Genomic DNA, 19,963 nt, shown 5'->3' on the forward strand with positions numbered 1-19,963 from the left:
CTCAGATAAGTACCTGGATCAATCTTGGGTTTCATTCTTAGTTCTATGACAAGGAGCATAAATTCGAGCCCTCTGTTCCTCCTATTGTTTAATGTAATACAAGACTCTAGTCAACAGAGACACACATACCACTTTAACATACATCATTTGCCCTACAGAACTATAGAATTTTACGAATGAAGAGGTAAACAAGTGACACCACCTACAAGCAGTTGTGTGATGCGAGGCCAAGTGAAGTGGGAAAGGAGGAGAAAGAAGGGAGGCCAAACCAGGCGACAACGACAAAACCCCATTCTTCGAGTACTGAGTCTGTTAATAGTACTTATTTGCCCCGATTTTATAAAAATGAAATAAAAATCAGAAAAGGGTAAACTGCCTGATTATTTCTTTTATATTCATTCGTTCTTAGAAGTTAAAGTAAGAAAAAAAAAATATATATATATTTAAATGGAAAGTATACCAATTTCACTTTATTAACCTAATTCAGGATGGGATGAGGAGAAAGGGGCTGAGGTTGGGTATGAAGGAAGAGGGTTAAAACTTGTGACAGTAAAGATCCCTTTAAAATTCTGGTGCAGTCCTCGATCACTGAAGCCTAATTGTCGGTCAACAGAGTTGAACTCCACAATACTGAAAGCAGACTCCTGTTCTCCATTGCTGTCCAGTGACTCTTCAGTTACAGTGTGATGAGGTCCACCAGGTTGCCTTTAGGAGGAGTCATGCTGTCAGGAAAGAAATTTACTAAGGTGTCAAAGAGCTGAGTTCTTTGAGCATACGTGTGATCCACATCGGAAAAGCCTGGTAAAGGAGAGATACAAAGAAACTCATCCATTGTGTCTAAAACATGTTAACAGGGAAGCTAGTTGAGAAAAACAGCAATGTATAATGGGAAAACCAAAAACTCATCTGATTTTAAAAGCAGACAGACATGGGCTGTGAACCCAGTTTTACTACCCGGCAGTGGTGTGATCTTAGGTAAGTTAATCAGCCTTTCTGCAACTGTTTCCACAGCGATAAATTTGTGTTAATCTTATTTACTTCATGGTGATACTGTGCATAGTAAATGCAATTATGTGAGAAGCCCCTGTTCTAATGACTGGCTAACCAATCATTAGTAACTAATAATGATTTCTCTTCTTTCCTTTACAAACATTTTTCTCTTCTAGTCCACTGAGGCAGTTTCACCTTTTTCTGACTTTATAATGCTTCTGAGCCACTAAAATTTTTTTGATAATAAAAATACAATAAAATCAGGGGCACCTGGGTGGCTCAGTCAGTTAAATGTCTAGCCCTTGGTTTTGGCACAGGTCCTGGGGTCAAGCTCTGCGTTGAGCTCAGAGCTCAGCGCAGAGTCAGCTTGTCCCTCTCCCTCTGCCCCTCCCCCTGCTCTCACTCATAAATAAAATCTTTTTTTTTTTTTTAAGATTTTATTTATTTATTTGACAGACAGAGATCACAAGTAGGCAGAGAGGCAGACAGAGAGAGAGGAAGGGAAGCAGGCTCCCTGCTGAGCAGAGAGCCCGAGGCGGGGCTTGATCCTAGGACCCTGAGATCATGACCTGAGCCGAAGGCAGAGGCTTTAACCCACTGAGCCACCCAGGCACCCAGAAAATCTTTTTTTAAAAAAAGATTTTATTTATTTATTTGATAGAGATCACAAGTAGGCATAGAGGCAGGCAGAGAGAGAGGGGGAGGCAGGCTCCCTGCTGAGCAGAGAGCCCAATGAGGGGCTCGACCCCAGGACCCTGGGATCATGACCCGAGCCAAAGGCAGAGGCTTTAACCCACTAAGCCACCCAGGTGCCCCAATAAATAAAATCCTTAAAAAGTAGAATAAAATCAAAATGAAAAACATACTAAAATCACTTTCTTTAGAAGGTGGTCTAAAATCATTAAGGTCCTGAGAGCTGGAAGTAGTGTCAGAGAACTGAAAGAAATACCTGTATAGTAACGTAGAACATCCCTGGCACGTAAGAAATGCCATGCATTTATGGTACTAAGCACCAGGCTCTCTGCCAGGCACACATCATGTGAGAAATAGAACAATGACCTACTTTTTATCCAGATAAACATTAGAAAGTGGATGACATTCTTAAAAGGTGGGGACCATGAACTAAAGGATTTTTCCCCTCCTTTAACCTCTAGTAAACATTTAATTTTCAAGTTCATTCCAGCCAAAGGAATATTCAGTGAGATGCTTCCTTCCTTTAGTCAGCTGGTATATATTGCTTTAAGCTGCTTTAAATTTTTCTTTTTTTTTTTTTAATATATTGGAAGTATCCAGTTTTTTTTTTTTTTTTTTAAGATTTATTTATTTGATAGAGGTTACAAGTAGGCAGAGGCAGGCAGAGAGAGAGGAGGAAGCAGGCTCCCTGCCAAGCAGAGAGCCTGATGCGGGGCTCGATCCCAGGACCCTGGAATCATGACCTGAGCTGAAGGCAGAGGCTTTAACCCACTGAGCCACCCAGGCGCCCCAACTGCTTTAAATTTCTTATGTACATATGAAGTAGGAAAATAATAAACAAAGTAGTTTTTTTATTTCCCTGTTCATGAAATGGCTGAGACAAGAGAGCCCTACTGAGTACCATAAGACACAGAAATAGTGCCAGAAAGTTATATATGTCTTGATATTCAATGAAGATTATTTCAAACTGGACCAATGTTCATTCAACTTACAATACAGTTTTAGGTACATTCTGTTTTTTACTCTTTTAAAGAACATGAACAGAATAAAACATTGCCAAGGATACCAGTTTCCTGGAAGGAAAATAAACAATGTTTCAAGAAAGGAACATTCTGGGGCGCCTGGGTGGCTCAGTGGGTTAAAGCCTCTGCTTTCGGCTCAGGTCATGATCCCAGCAGGGTCCTGGGATCGAGCCCCGAGTCGGGCTCTCTGCCCTGCAGGGAGCCTGCTTCCTCCCCCTCTCTGCCTGCCTCTCTGCCTACTTGTGATTTCTCTCTGTCAAAAAAATAAAATAAAAAAAAAAAAAAAAAAAAAAGGAACATTCTTTTTTATTAAAAAAAATCTTTTACTATTATTTTAAGTTTGAGGGCAAATGTTTACATCTTTGGAGCTTTAAGATTTAACAAAGAGGGGTGACTGGGTGGCTCAGTTGGTTAAGTGTCTGCCTTCAGCTCAGGTCATGGTCTCGGGGTCATGGGGTTAAGCCCCACACTGGGCTCTCTGCTCATTGGTGAGTCTGCTTCTCCCTCTTCCTCTATGATCTCTCTCACAAAAAAATAAATAAAACCTTAAAAAAAAAAAAGATTTAACAAAGAAATATCATGGAAATGAATGGAAGGAAATACTCCAAAATGTAAACAAATGTTACCTCTGAATGATGAGATTATTTTTTTTCTATTTTATGCTTTCAGAGTTTTCTAAAATTTTGAAAAATTTCAAACTCCTAGAAGCATTTCAAGAATAGTACAACGAAGACTCATACACCCTTACCTAGATTACTCAAGCTGTTGAACATTTTGTCACGTGTTCTCATTCTCTCTCTTTGTATGTTTGTACCCCACACATACTTTTTTTGTAGAATGATTTGGGAGTAAATTGTAGACATTTTCACCCCTAAATACTTGAGTTCATTTCACCTAAGAACATCACTTAAATAACCACTATATATTAAATTTAGGAAACTTAACATTTTTGTCCCAATAGTCTTTTTTATAGTTATTTTCCCTATTCATCTAACACTCAACCAGTATTTAGTTTTCTTTGGCCTGGAATAGTCCCTCAGCCTCTGTTTTTTATGATACTGATATCCTTGAGAAGTACAGAGCAGTTATATAGTTGTAGAATATGTTGAATTTGGGTTGTCTGACTGCTTCCTCGAATCAGATTAAATTTATGCAGTTCTGGCAAAAATACTACCAAAGTGATACTGTGTCCTTCCCATTGCATCATGTCAGGAGGCACAGACTTTCAGTTTATCCCAATGTTAACCGTGATCACCTGATCAAACTGGTATCCGCCAGATTTCGCTGGCGTGAAGGTGTTGTTTTCTACCACTGCAATTAGTAAAATACTTTCTTAAAAAAGTTTTTTTTAAGTAGGCTCCTTATCCAACATGTGGCTCTACCTCACAACCCTGAGATTAAGACCTGTGATCAAGAGAGTCAGACGCTCCATGGACTGAGTCACCCAGGCGCCCCCAGCAATTAGTAAAATATTGATAAGAACAGCCTGAAACTGTGTGAATTTCCTGTTCCCTGACAGACCCGAACCCAACAATATTCGCCTTCACTGATGATTCTTGCTAAAACAATTATATTTTGCTAAAACAAAACAAAACACTGATAGTGTTTTCCTAATTCTACAACTCCTTCTGCATTTGTTGACTGACACTGAAGAGCTTCTCTTTTTTCCTCCATTTTATTTGTTTGCATGACTATGTACTCAGATCCTTTTCTTGTTCAATATATCATATTTATTACCATCACTATTCATTTTAATACTCACATTGTCCCAGTTTTGGCCAGCAAGAGCTCTTTTGAGCTTGTTTCTGTGTCTTTTTTAATGTTCCCATTAATTTTTGAGCACTTCCTTATTTCCTGGCAGAGCAAGATATCCAAGCTCATCTTTACACAGCTCTGGAATCAGCCATTTTTTTAAGGAGCCCTAATTCCTTTTAGTGGTGAGTGACAGTTAGGACTAAGATCAGTTGCGTTAATTGCCAAGGGTGGTGGTGTTTCTAGACATGTACATATACGTGCACACATATTATACACAGCTTTTTAAAAAGCAGAATTATGAATTTGTGATTTTACTGATGATTCCCGTGTTTTTTAGAACTCTACAGGATTCTTCCTCTCCTTAATCCCATTCCCTATTTATAGTATCTCCTTTCTCCCACTAGGAAAATTGATCTCTACACCATCATATTTACTCATTTGTTCAACGTAAAATACACACAAAACATGTTCCAGAATTACTATACCCATACCACGACCAACAAAAAAAAGAGACATTTCTTTACTTTTATTGTCTCTGAATATATCTGAAAGTATAGTCTAAGCATTATAGTATTGTACTGAAAAGGTTACTCTCTTTTTTCCCCCTACTGTGTGGTAATATAACCAACTGTAGTCAACTTTAGGGGTTTCCCCCTTGTTTTACTTTCTATATTTGTAAAACTGTCATAATAGGTTTTATTTTTAAGAGAAGATATTGATTCTGATATATTACTCTAATGAAGTAATACCTATGTATTACTAATATGTTACTAATGAAGTACCTACGTATCCTAATGAAGTAACATTGAACAAAGTTAATATATTTTTATGAGATTAAATAATTTAAGAGGGAGGGAAACACTGAGTTCCTACTCTATCCTAGGTACTTTATATATGACATTTCATTCATTCTTTTTTTTTTTTTTTTTTTTTTTTTTTTAAGATTTATTTATTTGTCAGAGAGAGTGAGTGAGCACAGAAGCAGCGGGGAGTGGCAGGCACAGGAAGCAGGCTCCTGGCTGAGCAAGGAGGCCAATGTGGGACTTGATCCCAGGATCCTGGGATCATGACCTGAGCTGAAGGCAGAGCTTAACATACTGAGCCACCCAGGTGTCCTTGACCACATTTCATTCTTATAAAAAAATAACAAAGAAGTTATCATAAACTCTCCTTTCAGATGAGACAACTTAGGGATATTCAGTCTTTGTAAGATCTCACAGTTGGGGCAGGAAGAGAATGGAATGTGAACCTGTGTCTATCTGACTCCAAAACCCATTTATTTATTTTTATTAACTAATATTCACTGAGGGCTTAAATTGTAGGCAGTGTGCCAAGTTCACTTACCCCTTAAGAGAACATGTTTAATTAATTTATTTTTTGACTTAATTTTTTTTCTCTTATTGGCGTATATATAATTGACATACAGTGTTATATTACTTTCAGGTAAATAACATATTGATTTTGACTTGAGAAATCTATACATAACTCAATGCTCCCCATGGTTAAGTGTGGTTACCATCTGAGTATGTTTTACTTTTATTTACCATTTACCAATGAGAAAATTGAAATTCACACTATTATTAGATGAATGTTTAAATTATAGCAGATCTTATTATGGAATACCATGTATTACTTAGTAAGAATACAATAGATCTAGTATAGTTTCTTGCAAACATCTCTAAGCCACATCATTAATTTAAAAATGTTATGTTGTAGAATACGTATTTTACACTGTGTAATAAATAAAACCAGAACACACAAAAGTATATGTCTGTGTGTGTCTGTGTGTAGGTACAGTCTATCTTTATTATGCAGATTCCTTATATGTGCATTTGCCTGCCCACTAAAACGTACCTGTAACCCCCAAATCAGTACTTGTGGCAATATGTGGTCATTCACGGACATATGGAGAGCAGCAAACATTTGAATGAGCACAGGCAGATGCTGTCAGCTAAGGGTGAACTGGGTGATGCTCTGTCTTCTTTTACCACCTCTCACACTATAAACAAGTGTCCTTTTCAAATCCACTGGCTTTTTATTTTTTACTTTTTTGTGCTTTTTGTTGTGACTTCACTGCTTTATTAAAAAGGTGCCCAAGCATAGTGCTGAAGTGTTATCTAGTGTTCCTAAGGCCATGATGTGCCTTATGGAGAAAATATATGTTTGATAAGCGTTGTGCAACGTTAACCAATTATATAAAGAACCTAACTCTGTATGTCCCATAGGAGAAATGGTTTAGTATTCACTAAGTCAGTAATTCTTACGACTTTACAGAACATAACTACTGTAAATAAAGAGAATCACTGTATTTGTAGGTCTGTGTATATAGTTGTATGTGTATGTAAAAATCTGCCTGATATGAATGATTACACTTGAGAAGAGACAGAGATTGAAGAAAGCTGTTCAAGGAGAACTTTAAGCTTTATCTGTACTCAAAGTTTTTTAAAAAAATACATTAAAAAGGGCTAGGCAGTAAGAAACCCATCAACAGTAACATGACTAATTAAACGGCAGAGCTAGGACAAAAAACGGTAATGTAGATTCTAAATCTCATACTCCTAATCAGTGTTTCTCTCATTTCATTTTCATCATAAAATGGAATGAGGAACTAATCACTCAGAGTAGCGGACACTGGTTAAAGCTCAGTGAGAAGTAGTATAGTTGGTTTAGAGTGTGAGCTCTGAAGCCATAGGATTATATTCTGTATCCTAGTCTCGCCATTCATTAATATTATCCCTGGGCAAGTTACCTAAGCTTCTCTGTGTCCCCGTTTCTTCCTATATAAAGGGGATCATAATACTAACTACTTCATGGGATTATTATGGAGATGAAATGAGTTAAAACCTGTACAGTACTTAAAACAGTACCTGGCCCCATAGTTAAGTGCTCAATAAATACCAGCTATCTATCGCTTTATCACTACTACAACCAGAGATGGTAACTCTAAAAAGAAAAGTGACCCGTTAGGAACATATATATATATACACACACACACACACACACACATATATATTTTAATATTTTAAGCAGAGGAAGAGGGAGAAGCAGACTCTCCACTAAGCAGGGAGCCCAATGTGGGGCTCTATCCCAGGATCCCCAGACACTTAACCAACTAAGTCACCCAGGCGCCCCTTCTTTTATTTATTTATTTTTTTCCTCCAAGATTTATTTATTTGAGAGAGAGAGAGAGAATAAGCAGGAGAGGCAGAGGAAGAGGGAGAGAGAATCTAAAGCAGACCCCACGCTGAGCAAGAAGCCTGACACCGGGCTCAATCTCACCCTAAGATCAGCACCTGAGGCAAAACCAAGAGTAGGATACTTAACCTGTTCACCCAGGTGCCCCTAGGAATATACTTTTAACTTAATATCTTATACAGACGAGGTAAAGTTTCCTACTTACAGTTAAGAAGAAATAGCAAGAATTCTTATTTTTCTCCTGGATACAAGTTTGTTGATCTTTCTATTGCTTATAATAAACTTTGTTATACAAAAAGTACCTATAAACATATGGGCTACAGGCAAGAGGCTGAAGGAAGTGGATATAAAGTATAAAGGCTAAAAGGACATAGCAAATGCTGCAAAATTCTTAGGGCTCCTCATTCACAAATGTCAACACAATGATAAAAAGCACTATTTTAGGCATCAAATTTTTTTTTTTTTTAAAGATTTTATTTATTTATTTGTCAGAGAGAGAGAGGGAGAGAGAGCGAGCACAGGCAGACAGAATGGCAGGCAGAGGCAGAGGGAGAAGCAGGCTCCCTGCCGAGCAAGGAGCCCGATGTGGGACTCGATCCCAGGACGCTGGGATCATGACCTGAGCCGAAGGCAGCTGCTTAACCAACTGAGCCACCCAGGCGTCCCATGGCATCAAATGTTTTAAACGTCTCTCTGAATTTGTATTTTGAACATCATATTTGGACTCTAAAATTTCTAAAAAGAGGTGTGAAGATCAAAAAAGGCAATATGTACTATAGACTAGATTTTTCCTACCTGTCACATACCTTGCTGAAAATATGCTTAAATAGCTCCAGTGTATACTTTCTGGAAATAAGACACAGCTCTAAACATTGGCAAAATGTCTGAGTTCAAGTTTAAAAGTTTAAAACCCAGAGCCATCAGAAGCTTTAAATTAAAGATCCCCAGAGGCTGCTTTTCTCTGAAGTCAGTCATTTTTCAAAACTAAGATAATGCCAGCTATTTGTAAAACGCTTTCCATCTTTTTAATTCTTTTTTAAAAAAAGATTTTATTTATTTATTTGACAGAGAGAGAACACAAGCGGTGGGGGGCAGCAGGCAGAGGGAGAGGGAGAAGCAGGATCCCCGCTAAGCAAGGAGCCCCAAATGGAGGTCAATGCCAGGATCCCAGGAACATGACCTGAACTGAAGGCAGTCACCTGACTGAGCCACCCAGGTGCCCCTAATTCTTTAAATTACATAGGACATTAATAAATACTTTCATTTAATTCTCAGTAAGAAGTTAAGATAAACAATTCTGGAGGAAATCAGTCAGAAAGTTTGGTGGAGGCAAATATTTTGGAGAATTTAGAAAATGAAATATTTAGTTTATCTGCACATGAAAAATATATACATCTAGGGACACCTGGCTGGCTCGGTCAGTAAAGCATGTGACTCTCAATCTTGGGGTTGTGAGTTCAAGCCCCACACTGGGTGTAGAGATTACTTAAAAATAAAAGTCTTTAGGGGCACTTGGGTGGCTCAGTCGTTAAGCGACTGCCTTCGGCTCAGGTCATGACCCCAGGGTCCTGGGATCGAGCCTCACATTGGGCTCCTTGCCTAGCAGAGAGCCTGCTTCTCCCTCTGCCTGCTTCTCCCCCTGCTTGTGTGCCCTCTCTCTCTGTCTCTCTGTCAAATAAATAAAATCTTAAAAAAAAAAAAGATAAAAATCTTTTAAAAAAATGTATACATATATACATGAAATGACCCATTTGGTTTCAATTTTTAAAAAAAGATTATTTCAGAGAGCGAGCGAGCATGTGTGCATGCACATGCATTAGCAGGGTGTGGGGGAGGAGGGGGAGGGGCAGATGTAGAGGGAGAGAAGCAGATTCCCTGGTGAGTACAGAGTCCCACGTGGGGCTCAAGCTCATGACCAGAGATCATGACCTGAGCCAAAATGAAGAGTTGGACGCTTAACCGACTGAGCCACCCAGGCGCCCCAAGGTTACATTTTTAAGGGAGATAATAATAATAGTACTGTGAATGGAACACTTACTGTTTTATTGTGCTAAGTGTTTTCTGTAATTATTTCATTTCATTCTCTCAACAACTTAAGGTAAGTACTCTTATTATCTCCATCTTATAGATGGAGAAATTATTAGGTGACTTGCTCGAGTCACTTTTGAAATTAGCAAGCGGCAGAGCTGATATCCGAACATAGATTCTGATTCTTAACTGCTCTCCTACACTCTCATCTCTTAACTATGAAAGATACTGCCTCCCTTCAGACAAGGTAGGAAATAAAACCCCGTAGGAATTTTCTTTTTGTATTTTTTCCTATTGTTTGTATTGTTCTCTGAGGTTTGCTTGCAATCCAAGCAAAACAAACTGTTCCTGATAAAATATATTAGCTGGCAGTGAACAGGACAGAGACCAAAGAAGAGAGTTAAGTTAAAGGTAAAATGTTTGCTGACACCAGCCTCACATATTTAAGTAACTGCCGAGAAATTCTTGTTCTGGAGGCTAAACACAAGTCAGCTGGGGAGACTGCAGTGCTGCCCACCAAAAAAATAAAGGTAACGGCTCTGGGCTTTGGTATCCACACGTAACAAGGCACATGTTTATTCTAACAGAATTTCTTTTCTTTTTTTTTTTTTTTAAAAGATTTTATTTATTTATTTGACAGAGAGAGATCACAAGTAGACGGAGAGGCAGGCAGAGAGAGAGAGAGAAGCAGACTTCTTGCTGAGCAGAGAGCCCGACGCGGGACTCGATCCCAGGACCCTGGGATCATGACCTGAGCCGAAGGCAGCAGCTTAACCCACTGAGCCACCCAGGCGCCCCATTCTAACAGAATTTCTATGTGCTAAGGACCTAATTCATGTATCACTAAATCTGTTTCAAATGATGAGATTCACAAGGGTATGGACTTTCTAAAATAATGCTTACTTATATGTAGGGTCTCCATCATAAGGTTAAGATCTTTATTAGCCTCAAAACATCTTCGTGTATGGAATCGTGGTAAATGATTATCTGAATTTTCAGAGAACCTATGTTTTACAGCAGCCTGCTCAGTCCTGCCCTGTGGAATCCTAAGTATTCTGGAATTAGGACTAAAGTTGCCTAGATCAGTGGAGAAGCCTTAATTACTGGTTATGGAGCAAGAAAGGGCAAGACCCCAAGGAAAATTCCTATTCTTTCCCACCCCACTGAAAAACACCAGAATTATATATGCTGTTTTTTTCCTTTGAGGTATGGTTTACCTTTAGGAGGCGAAAGGACAAACAATGAAAAAATTAAATCGATATTCCAAAATGTTATTTTATTCCAGAGATAAAGAATAGTATCTATATTACATATACTAGAAAATTTCAATCTTACTGCCCATTTCTAAGGCAAACAATAATAGCACTGGCATCAATGGAATTAATAAGCATTCACTGTGGGACTGTATTTTATGATGAGAAGAGGAAAGCTGGAAATTCCCATACTTCAAAAACCTACAATCTTGTTGAAAAAGTAAAGCTATCATAATGACTTATCCTAATGAAAAGATTCTTAAAAATTGACCTGAATAAAGCTCTGTATGGTGGAACTTCTACAGATTCCCCACTTCACTACAGTCTAGATGACTTTAATAATTCATTAATAGCAAATGAGAGTATTCCTAAATGACGACTGATGCCCCTATATGGGGTGTCTAAGAAACACTTGAGTTTCAAGTAGAATATTTGTTAAACAATTAAGATAATAACACTCATAAATTCCCATTTTCAGGAAAGAGATAAGGCATTTTCTTAGATCTCAAAACATTTCTTTTCACTGCCTACCCCATCAACAGTCTGCTGATCTCATACAATTCCACAAAGGACAAACTGAGAGGAAAAGTCATTAAACCAAGAAGTGTTACCTCATAGTAAGTGTATCAGTAATTTAGAGCCTATATTCCAAAACAATGCTATACAAGTTAATTTATTTGGATCATGCTTCTACTGCCTTCGGTTTGCATAATAACCCAGCAACTGGTGTAACAGGAACTGCAAACTAACCCATGAAATGGTGACTGATGTGTGGAAAGTAACTTTGTAGCAGGTCATTAGAAAATCCGCTCCCTACCTTGAAACTTGCACCATTTGTTTAGCTGAACATCTCACCTGATGTTTCATTTAAAAGCAACCAAAACCCAATTCCCCAAATGCAAGGGCATCTAAGCTGGATAAACTACGCTGGAATACTTACCTAGAGCTGTAAAATCTGAACCAGATTTGAACAGAGCTGAAGCTAGGAGCTGGAACTGTAGAAGAAAAATAGAAGCAAATTAGCTGGCTAAGCACATTTGAGAAAAATAACACCACTTACTAGCCACTGTATGTCTCTGCACATGTGCTGCCTGAGTCTATTCACCAAATAATAGCAAGAACAACACTACATTTAGATTAAAGAATATGCTGATTTTTCTACTGGACTGCTTTCCAAATACTAGACCAAATCTTGGAATTATTTTATTTTTGAAATGTATTAATGTACTGTGAACAAGCAACAGATCAACTGAAATTGAGAGTATTTAGAACTATGGTACTTAATTTGGAGAACTATTTACCTTTATCTTGAATGAGGATGCTGCAAAACAGGTAAATTAAAGGAAGAGAGTAGACCAATGAGTAGAATCTCAATGGAATTACTTAGTGCTCTGTAAGGCCTAAGTGTTGATACCACTGATTCCTCACGATGTATTTTATACCTGTGCTTCCAGCCTTTAAAATTTCAGGTTATCAATCACATTAATATATATTTTTTTAATTTAAAGATTTTATTGATTTATTTGCCAGAGAGAGATCCCAAGCAGTGGGGGCAGCAGGCAGAGGGAGAAGCAGGCTCCCTGCTGAGTAAGGAGCCTGATGCGGGACCTGATTCCAGGACCCCCGGATCAGGACCTGAGCCAAAGGCAGACACTTAACCAGCTGAGCCACCCAGGTGCCCCACGTTAGTATTCGTTAAGCCCTGGTGAATGGTCTTTTGAAGGTCAGAAACTGGACAAATATCCTAAAGGAATTATCCGAACTAGAGTTAGGAAAAGAGGGAGCCTCAGCAGGGAGCCTGCTTCCCCCTCTCTCTCTGCCTGCCTCTCTGCCTACTTGTGATCTCTCCCTCTGTCAAATAAATAAAATCTTAAAAAAAAAAAAAAGTTAGGAAAAGAGGGAACAAAAGGAAGAATTTAAAATCCATGGGTTTCTGGTTGTTGTTGTTTTTTAAATATTCTGGGTATTAGTCCTCTATCATATATATCCACTGCAAGTATTATTTTAGTCTGGCTTGTCTATTTTTCTCAAGTCTTTTATGAAATTTTACTTCTGTTGAAATCTGAACTTATCAAGATCTTTTCCTTTTTTTTTAAAGATTGATTTATTTAGTTGAGAGATACTGCATGTGGCAGGGTAGGAGGCAGGAGGAAAGGGGAAGAGGGACAAAGAGAGAGAATCCTGAGCAGGCTCCATGCCCAGTGCAGAGCCCAACCCAGGGCTCAATCTCACAACCCCCAGATCATGACGTGAGCTCAAATCAAGAGTAAGGCACATCACTGACTTCCGACCCAGGCACCCGCGTATTTTTTTCTTTTATGGCTACTGCCTTTGTGTCATGTCCAAGAAATCTCTGTCTATCCCAAGGTTATACTTCTTGAAGCTTTACTATTTCAGATTTTATATTTAGGCCCATCTTAAATTAGTTTTTGTGTAAAGAGTAAGACAGGGGTTGAGATAACAGCACCATTTGTTAAAAAGACTACCAAGTCCCCAATAGACTTGGCATCCTGGCCAAAACAAACAAACCAACCAACCAACCAACCTGACCACATCAATGTGGTTCTACTTCTGAACTCTGTTCTGTTCTACTGACCTATCCTTAAGCCAGTACCACAATGCCTTGATAACTGTGGCTTATACAGAATCCTAAAATCAAGTAGTATGAAACCTCTAGCTTTGTTTTTCTGTTTTCAGGAGTTTTGACTAGTCTAGGGCCTCTGCTTTTCTATATAAATTTTATAATCAGTTTGCCTGTTTTTTTCAACAACAACAAAGAAATCCAAACTTGCCTTAATATTGATAGGGACTGCATTAAAGTAAAAAATCTGGGGGGGCGCCTGGGTGGCTCAGTGGGTTAAGCCTCTGCCTTCAGCGTGGGTCACGATCTCAGGGTTCTGGGACTGAGCCCTGCATCAGGTTCTCTGCTCAGTGGGAGGCCTGCTTCACCCCCCGCCCTGCCTGCCTCTCTGCCTACTTGTGATTTCTGTCAAATAAATAAATAATTTTAAAAAAGATTATTTATTTATTTGACACAGAGAGAGAGAGAGAGAGAGAGAGAGCGAGAGAGAGAGAGAGATCATACCAGTAGGCAGAGAGGCAGGCAGAGAGAGAGGGGGAAGCAGGCTCCCTGCTGAGCAGAGTGCCTGATATGGGACTCAATCCCAGGACCCTGAGACCACCACCTGAGCCAAAGGCAGAGGCTTAACCCACTGAGCCACCCAGGTGTCCCAATAAATAAAATCTTAAAAAAAAAAAACAAAAAACCAATCTGGGGAGAATGGGCATCTTAATAATCCTTAATCTTTCAATCCATAAATGTGATCCCTCTCCATTTATTTAGGTCTTCTTTAATTTCTTACAATAGACTTATTCCTACATATTTATTTTGGCATTGATATAAACAGGTTTAAAATTTTCATTTTTAAATTGTTCACTGCTAATATAAATTTTTTTTTCTACTGACCTTGTATTCTATAATCTTGCTTAATTTACTTATCTTAGTATTATTGTTTTGTAGATTGCATGGGGTTTTCCATGGACACAATAATGTGATCTACACACAATTTTCCTTTTCCCTTTCCATTCCATATACTATTTCTTTTTATTATTGCATTAGCTACAACTTCTGGCACAATGCCGAATAGACGGTGTCTACTGACACTCCTTGTCATAATCTTTAAGGAAAATGTTTTATAATTAAGTATAGTACTAGTTATGTTTTACATAGATGCCCTTTATGACATTTAAGAAGTTTCTTTCATTTCTAGTTTGCTAAGAAATTTTTTTTTTTAATCACTAATGGGTTTTGAATCATGTCAAATGCTTATTCTTCACTTACTGAGATGATCTGTGGTTTTCTTCTTTATTCTGTCAGGGTGGGGAATGACTGATTTTCAAATGTTAAACCAACCTTATATCCCTAGAATAAACCCTCACTTGGTCATTGTGCATTAACCTTTTTATATATTGCTGGATTCAATTAGCTAAAATTTTATCAAGAATTTTGCATCTTCATTCACAAGAGGTCTGTAATTTTCTCTGCTTATAATGTTTTTGTTGGGTTTTTAATATCAGAGTCAACCTGCTTCATAACAGAATTTAGAAAGTGTTCTGTCTTCCTCTGGTTTCTCAGAATCTATGAAGAGTTGCTATTTTTACTTCCTTAAATGTTGACTGAATTTACTGAGAAAGCCATTTACAACTATAGTTTTCTTTGTGACAAAGTTTTCTTTTTCTTTCTTTTTTTTTTTTTTTTTTTAAAGATTTAACCAACTGGGTGCCTGGGTGGCTCAGTTGGTTAAGCAACTGCCTTCAGCTCAGGTCATAATCCTGGAGTCCCGGGACTGAGTCTCGCATTGGGCTCCCAGCTCCATGGGGAGTCTGCATCTCCCTCTGACCTTCTCCTCGCTCATGCTGTCTCTCACTGTCTCTCTCTCTCAAACAAATAAAATCTTTAAAAAAATAAAAAATAAAAAAATAAAAGATTTTATTTATTTATTTGACAGAGATCACAAGTAGGCAGAGGGGCAGGCAGACAGAGGAAGGGAAGCAGGCTCCCCGCTGAGCAGAGATCCCGATGCGGGGCTTGATCCTAGGATCCTGAGATCATGACCTGAGCTGAAGGCAGAGGCTTTAACCCACTGAGCCACCCAGGTGCCCCATGACAAAGTTTTCAATTATAAATTCAATCTATGTCTGTAATTGATATGGAGTTCCTTAAGATTTTCTGATTCTTCCTATGTCTGTTTTGTTGTGTCTTCTAAGGAATTGATCCATTTCATCAAGTTGCTGAATTTGTTGACAGTTGTTCATAATAGTTCATTCCCTTTTTATGTATATAGGGTCCATAATGATGCTGACTATTTTCACTATTTTTTTCTTTGTAAGTCTTGCTATTTTATTCACCTTTTCAAAGAACCAACTTCTCCCTTTTTAAATGTTTTTCTATTGTTTCCTATTTCACTAATTTCCTATCTTCTATTTATTTGAGGGTTAATTTGTTCCTGTTTTCTGACTTTTTTTTTTTTAAATACTGCATTTATTTATCTGAAACAGAGAGAGAATGAGATAGAGAGTATGAGACGGGGGAGGGTCAGAGGGAGAAGCAGATGCCCCACTGAGTGGGGACCCCAATGTGGGACTTGATCCTGGGACTCCAGGATCATGACCTGAGCTGACTTGAGCAGTTGCTTAACCAACTGAGCCACCCAGATGCCCCTTCTTTTCTGAACTCTAAGGTGAAAGATAAACCCATTGGTTCTACATAAAAAGGATAGGCCGAAAACTATTATTTTAATGATCTTATTAAGCAGAACTGATATGTACTGGCCTAGGATTTTAATAGGTACTAAGTGATATTACACAATCTGAATAAAGTCAGATATGAATAATCAACTATCACCTCAACGTGTAAATGCTGGCTGTTCCAAGGCACCTCAAACTGGAGATATCCAACATTAAACTCCTGATCCCAATCAGGAGCCCTGGGTCTACCCAGAGGCTTCTCTTTTCAGTTGATATTAACGCCATCTACTAACGCTAGTAACTCTGGAGTCATTTCTTTCAAACCCTACATCTAACTGATCATAAAATTCGTTGGTTTTACTTTAAGTTTTAATTTAAATTCCAGTTAGTTAACACACAGTATAATATTAGTTTCAGATGTACAATATAGTAATGCCGCACTCCCATACACCACTCAGTGCTCATCACAAGTGCATTCCTTCATTCCCATCACCTATTTAACTCCCCTCCCCCCACCTCCTGTAACCATCAGTTTGTTCTCTATAGTTAAGTCTGCTGGGGCACCTGCTGGCTCAGTCGGTAGAGTGTGTGACTCTGGAGCTGGGGCTGCAGGTTTGAGACCCACGTTAGGTGTAGAGAATACTTTAAAAAGTCTGTTTCTTGGTTTGCTTCTTATTTTTCCCCCTTTTTGCTCATTTGTTTTGTTTCTTAAATTCCACACACGAGTGAAAACATATGGTATTTGTCTTTCTCTGACTTATTTCATTTAGCATAATGCTCTCTGGCTCCATCCATACTGTAGCAAATGACAAGATTTCATTCTTTTTTAATGGCTGAGTAATATTCAATTGTGTGTGTGTGTGTGTGTGTGTGTGAACTGATGGTTACTTGGACTATTTCCATAATTTGGCTATTGTAGATAATGCTGTTACAAACATCAAAGTACACCTATCCCTCTGAATTAGTGTTTTTGGATTCTTTGGGTAAACATCTCGTAGTGCCATTGCTGGATTGTGTGGTAGTTCTATTTTTAACTTTTTGAGGAACCTCCCTACTGTTTTCTGTAGCGGCTGCGCCAGTTTGCATTCCCATTGTTGGTTCTACCTTTAATATATACTGAGAATATGGTCTACTTTGCCTCTATTTCTACTGCTGATATGTTGGTGTGCACTACAATAATCCCTTGCTTCAATTTCTACCATCTCCCTTAGAGGTCTCTCTGCCTCCATTCTTACGCTCCTTTAGTCTGTTCTCAATACAGCAGTCAGAGTGATCTTAGAGCTTAGTGATCTTAAGTCAGGTAAGACAGAAAGCAGATCACATCACTCCTCTGCACAATACCCCGCCCTGGCTCCTTATTCATTCAGAGTGAAAACCAAAGTCCTAACACTGACTTATGAAGTCATTCACAATCTGATCTCCCAATCCTTGCTCTTACCTCTCTGACCTCATCTGTGACTACTGCCATCATTCTTACCTCTACTCCAGCCACAGTGGCCTCTTTGCTGTTCTCCTACACAAAGCCAGGATGCTCCCACCCTCGGGTCTTTGTTCTAACCCTTCCTTTGCCAGGAATTATCTTCCCCAAATTATCTGCTTACATCACTTCCTCACACCCTTCAAGTCTCTGCGTACATCTCATTTCTAAATGAACCTATTAAGAGCATCCTATTTAATACTGCAACTCTCCAGTTCTCACCCCTTCTAATTCTGATCTTTCTTTACCCTTTTTATCTCTTTAATTTTTCCTTAATACCTATCATTACTAATGTACTTTATAATTTGCTTATTTATTAAGTTTATCATCTCTCACCACTAGTAGTTAAGTACCACCCAGGTAGGTATTTTGCTTGGTTCACCAATATATTTCCTGTGCCTAGAAGAATGCCTGGCATACTGTAGGGACTCAATACACATCTGTTAAATGAATGACACCAGTACTTTGGAAGCTCAGCAGAAATGTAATTAATACAAAATGTGCAATACTGGCTCAAAACTTGTTTTTCTCATTCCTTCTCTATTATAGAATCTTCTCTGAAAACAGCAGAATTAATTTAGGCAGCCTTCTCTCAGGCCTTTTCTAGAAAAAAATATCATTTTCATAAGGTTTATCAGCAGCTCAATGCCAATTTAGAATCCATGTTCTGCAGACTGAAGGAAAGCAAAGAATCATTATTTGGTATACAGCTGGTAGTCCACCATCATTTTTCCCAGTAACAGGCATAATGATGATCGTCATCAGCCTCCCAAAAAAGAGAAAAATCTAAAAACTACTTCTAGTTGCTAATACAATCACTAACATAATAAAAAATTTTGTAAAAATATACAGAGAGAACAAAAACAAGCTTCCAGTAAGGTCTTTTTTGATAAGTGGAACGATATAAGGAAAGTGAAGCTCTATATGCCTTACTACTGAGAAATATGCTAAGTATGTATCCTAGAACTGTCACCAAAGGATTTCTTTTCTCAAAACAAAATCCATTTACACATTTTTAAACAAAATAATACTCTTATGAAGCAGTAATCCTCAATGTCAGGAGTGTTTTCTGTTCCATAAGAGCAGACAGGAGAATCTAAGGGCGAGGGTATTGTCCTCAGAAAGTCTCTGAAGCAATTCCGACACTGACACACACGCACGGCACCACCGTAACTAACTTCTATTAGGGTTAAACAGCTCTTAACAGATAAAGCTTTTAAAAAGCTTTCCACTTTTAAAAAACGTAAGTCTGTGGCATACAAAATCACAATTTCAAACTACCGAGGAAAGGAGAAAAGGAGAAACCCGCTACCAAAATTTTAAAAATGGCTCCTTTGAACTTGAGATACCTCCCTGTCCCGGTTTTTCCCATTAGCTTAGCTTTAAGAACAAACTGTCTGTTTTCCTTGGCCTACTTGCAGTTCACACAGCTGAATTTATTTACTTTGCAATATTTTGTTTTGGTTTGGTTTTAAAAAATAAGAGAAAAATGAATGTTCCTAGGTGACAGCCATTTTAGATAGACTATGGAGAAAACACAAGGAAATCTATTTATAACTTTCAAATACATGGTCATTAATAGACTCTTCACAATTATGTTTTAGTTATAAGCCGTAACAGCTGAAACCAAACATATTCTGCTACTTGGCTGAACTCTGATAATTCCCCCATTTCAAATAGTATCATGAACTGACTGAAGACTCAAGGAGAGACAATTAACTGTCCCCCCTTTTGGGGGGTTCTAGAGCGTGTTCTGATTCTTCGCCTAGGGAAGGGTTTTAACTAATACTGACAAAGAGTAATCAGACTTATTTTCACAGTAGGCAACTATGAAAGAGAATCTCTTTGTTTTGGGCCAAGGGCATGCAGGCTCTACTGCTTGAAAGTACAATGAACCTGGTACCTGAAGGTGACTTAACATTAAATCTGAAACCTGTGTCACTGCTGAACAAGAAAAAAGCACTGCTTGATGTTGCTATTGCAAAGCCAAAGCAAAGCAACTGAGAACAGGGAAATAGATGGTATCATCAGCACCAGTTCTGTTAGTGGAAGGTAAAATGGATTGCAGTTCCAGATGTTGCTAAATGAACTATGAACAAGGATGTCTGGCGAAAGTTAAAAGTGACAGAAGGAATCTCAGTGGTGACTAGGAAGACCAGCTGTAAGACCATGAAAGACTGCAGGTGTGTTCACACACACACTGCAGATAACCAGGTATGCCCTAAAACATGACATCTCCTCAAAACCCTTAAAAGTAACGATCTGCTACTCATTTCTCAAGGTTAGGGACACCTGATAAAAGA

At 38.4% G+C, this 19,963-nt stretch overlaps 1 protein-coding gene across 2 annotated transcripts in view; it reads right to left on the reverse strand.

Annotated features, from left to right (window-relative positions):
• Window positions 1-381: 381 nt before the first annotated feature.
• The window catches only part of LOC111151948 (muskelin 1), a 172,662-nt gene continuing 153,080 nt past the window's right edge, over window positions 382-19,963 (reverse strand). For both annotated transcript variants that reach the window (XM_022510190.1, XM_022510191.1), the window contains exons 17-18: window positions 11,877-11,931; window positions 382-798 (exon numbers count right to left, since the gene is read on the reverse strand). In XM_022510190.1, coding sequence (XP_022365898.1) covers window positions 677-798; window positions 11,877-11,931 — 177 coding nt within the window. In that variant the 3' untranslated portion in view covers window positions 382-676. The remainder of the gene's footprint in view (window positions 799-11,876; window positions 11,932-19,963) is intronic.

The sequence above is a fragment of the Enhydra lutris genome, unplaced genomic scaffold, assembly GCF_002288905.1.
Source record: "Enhydra lutris kenyoni isolate GAN:26980312 unplaced genomic scaffold, ASM228890v2 scaffoldscaffold27, whole genome shotgun sequence".
In the NCBI taxonomy this organism is placed as follows: domain Eukaryota; kingdom Metazoa; phylum Chordata; class Mammalia; order Carnivora; family Mustelidae; genus Enhydra; species Enhydra lutris.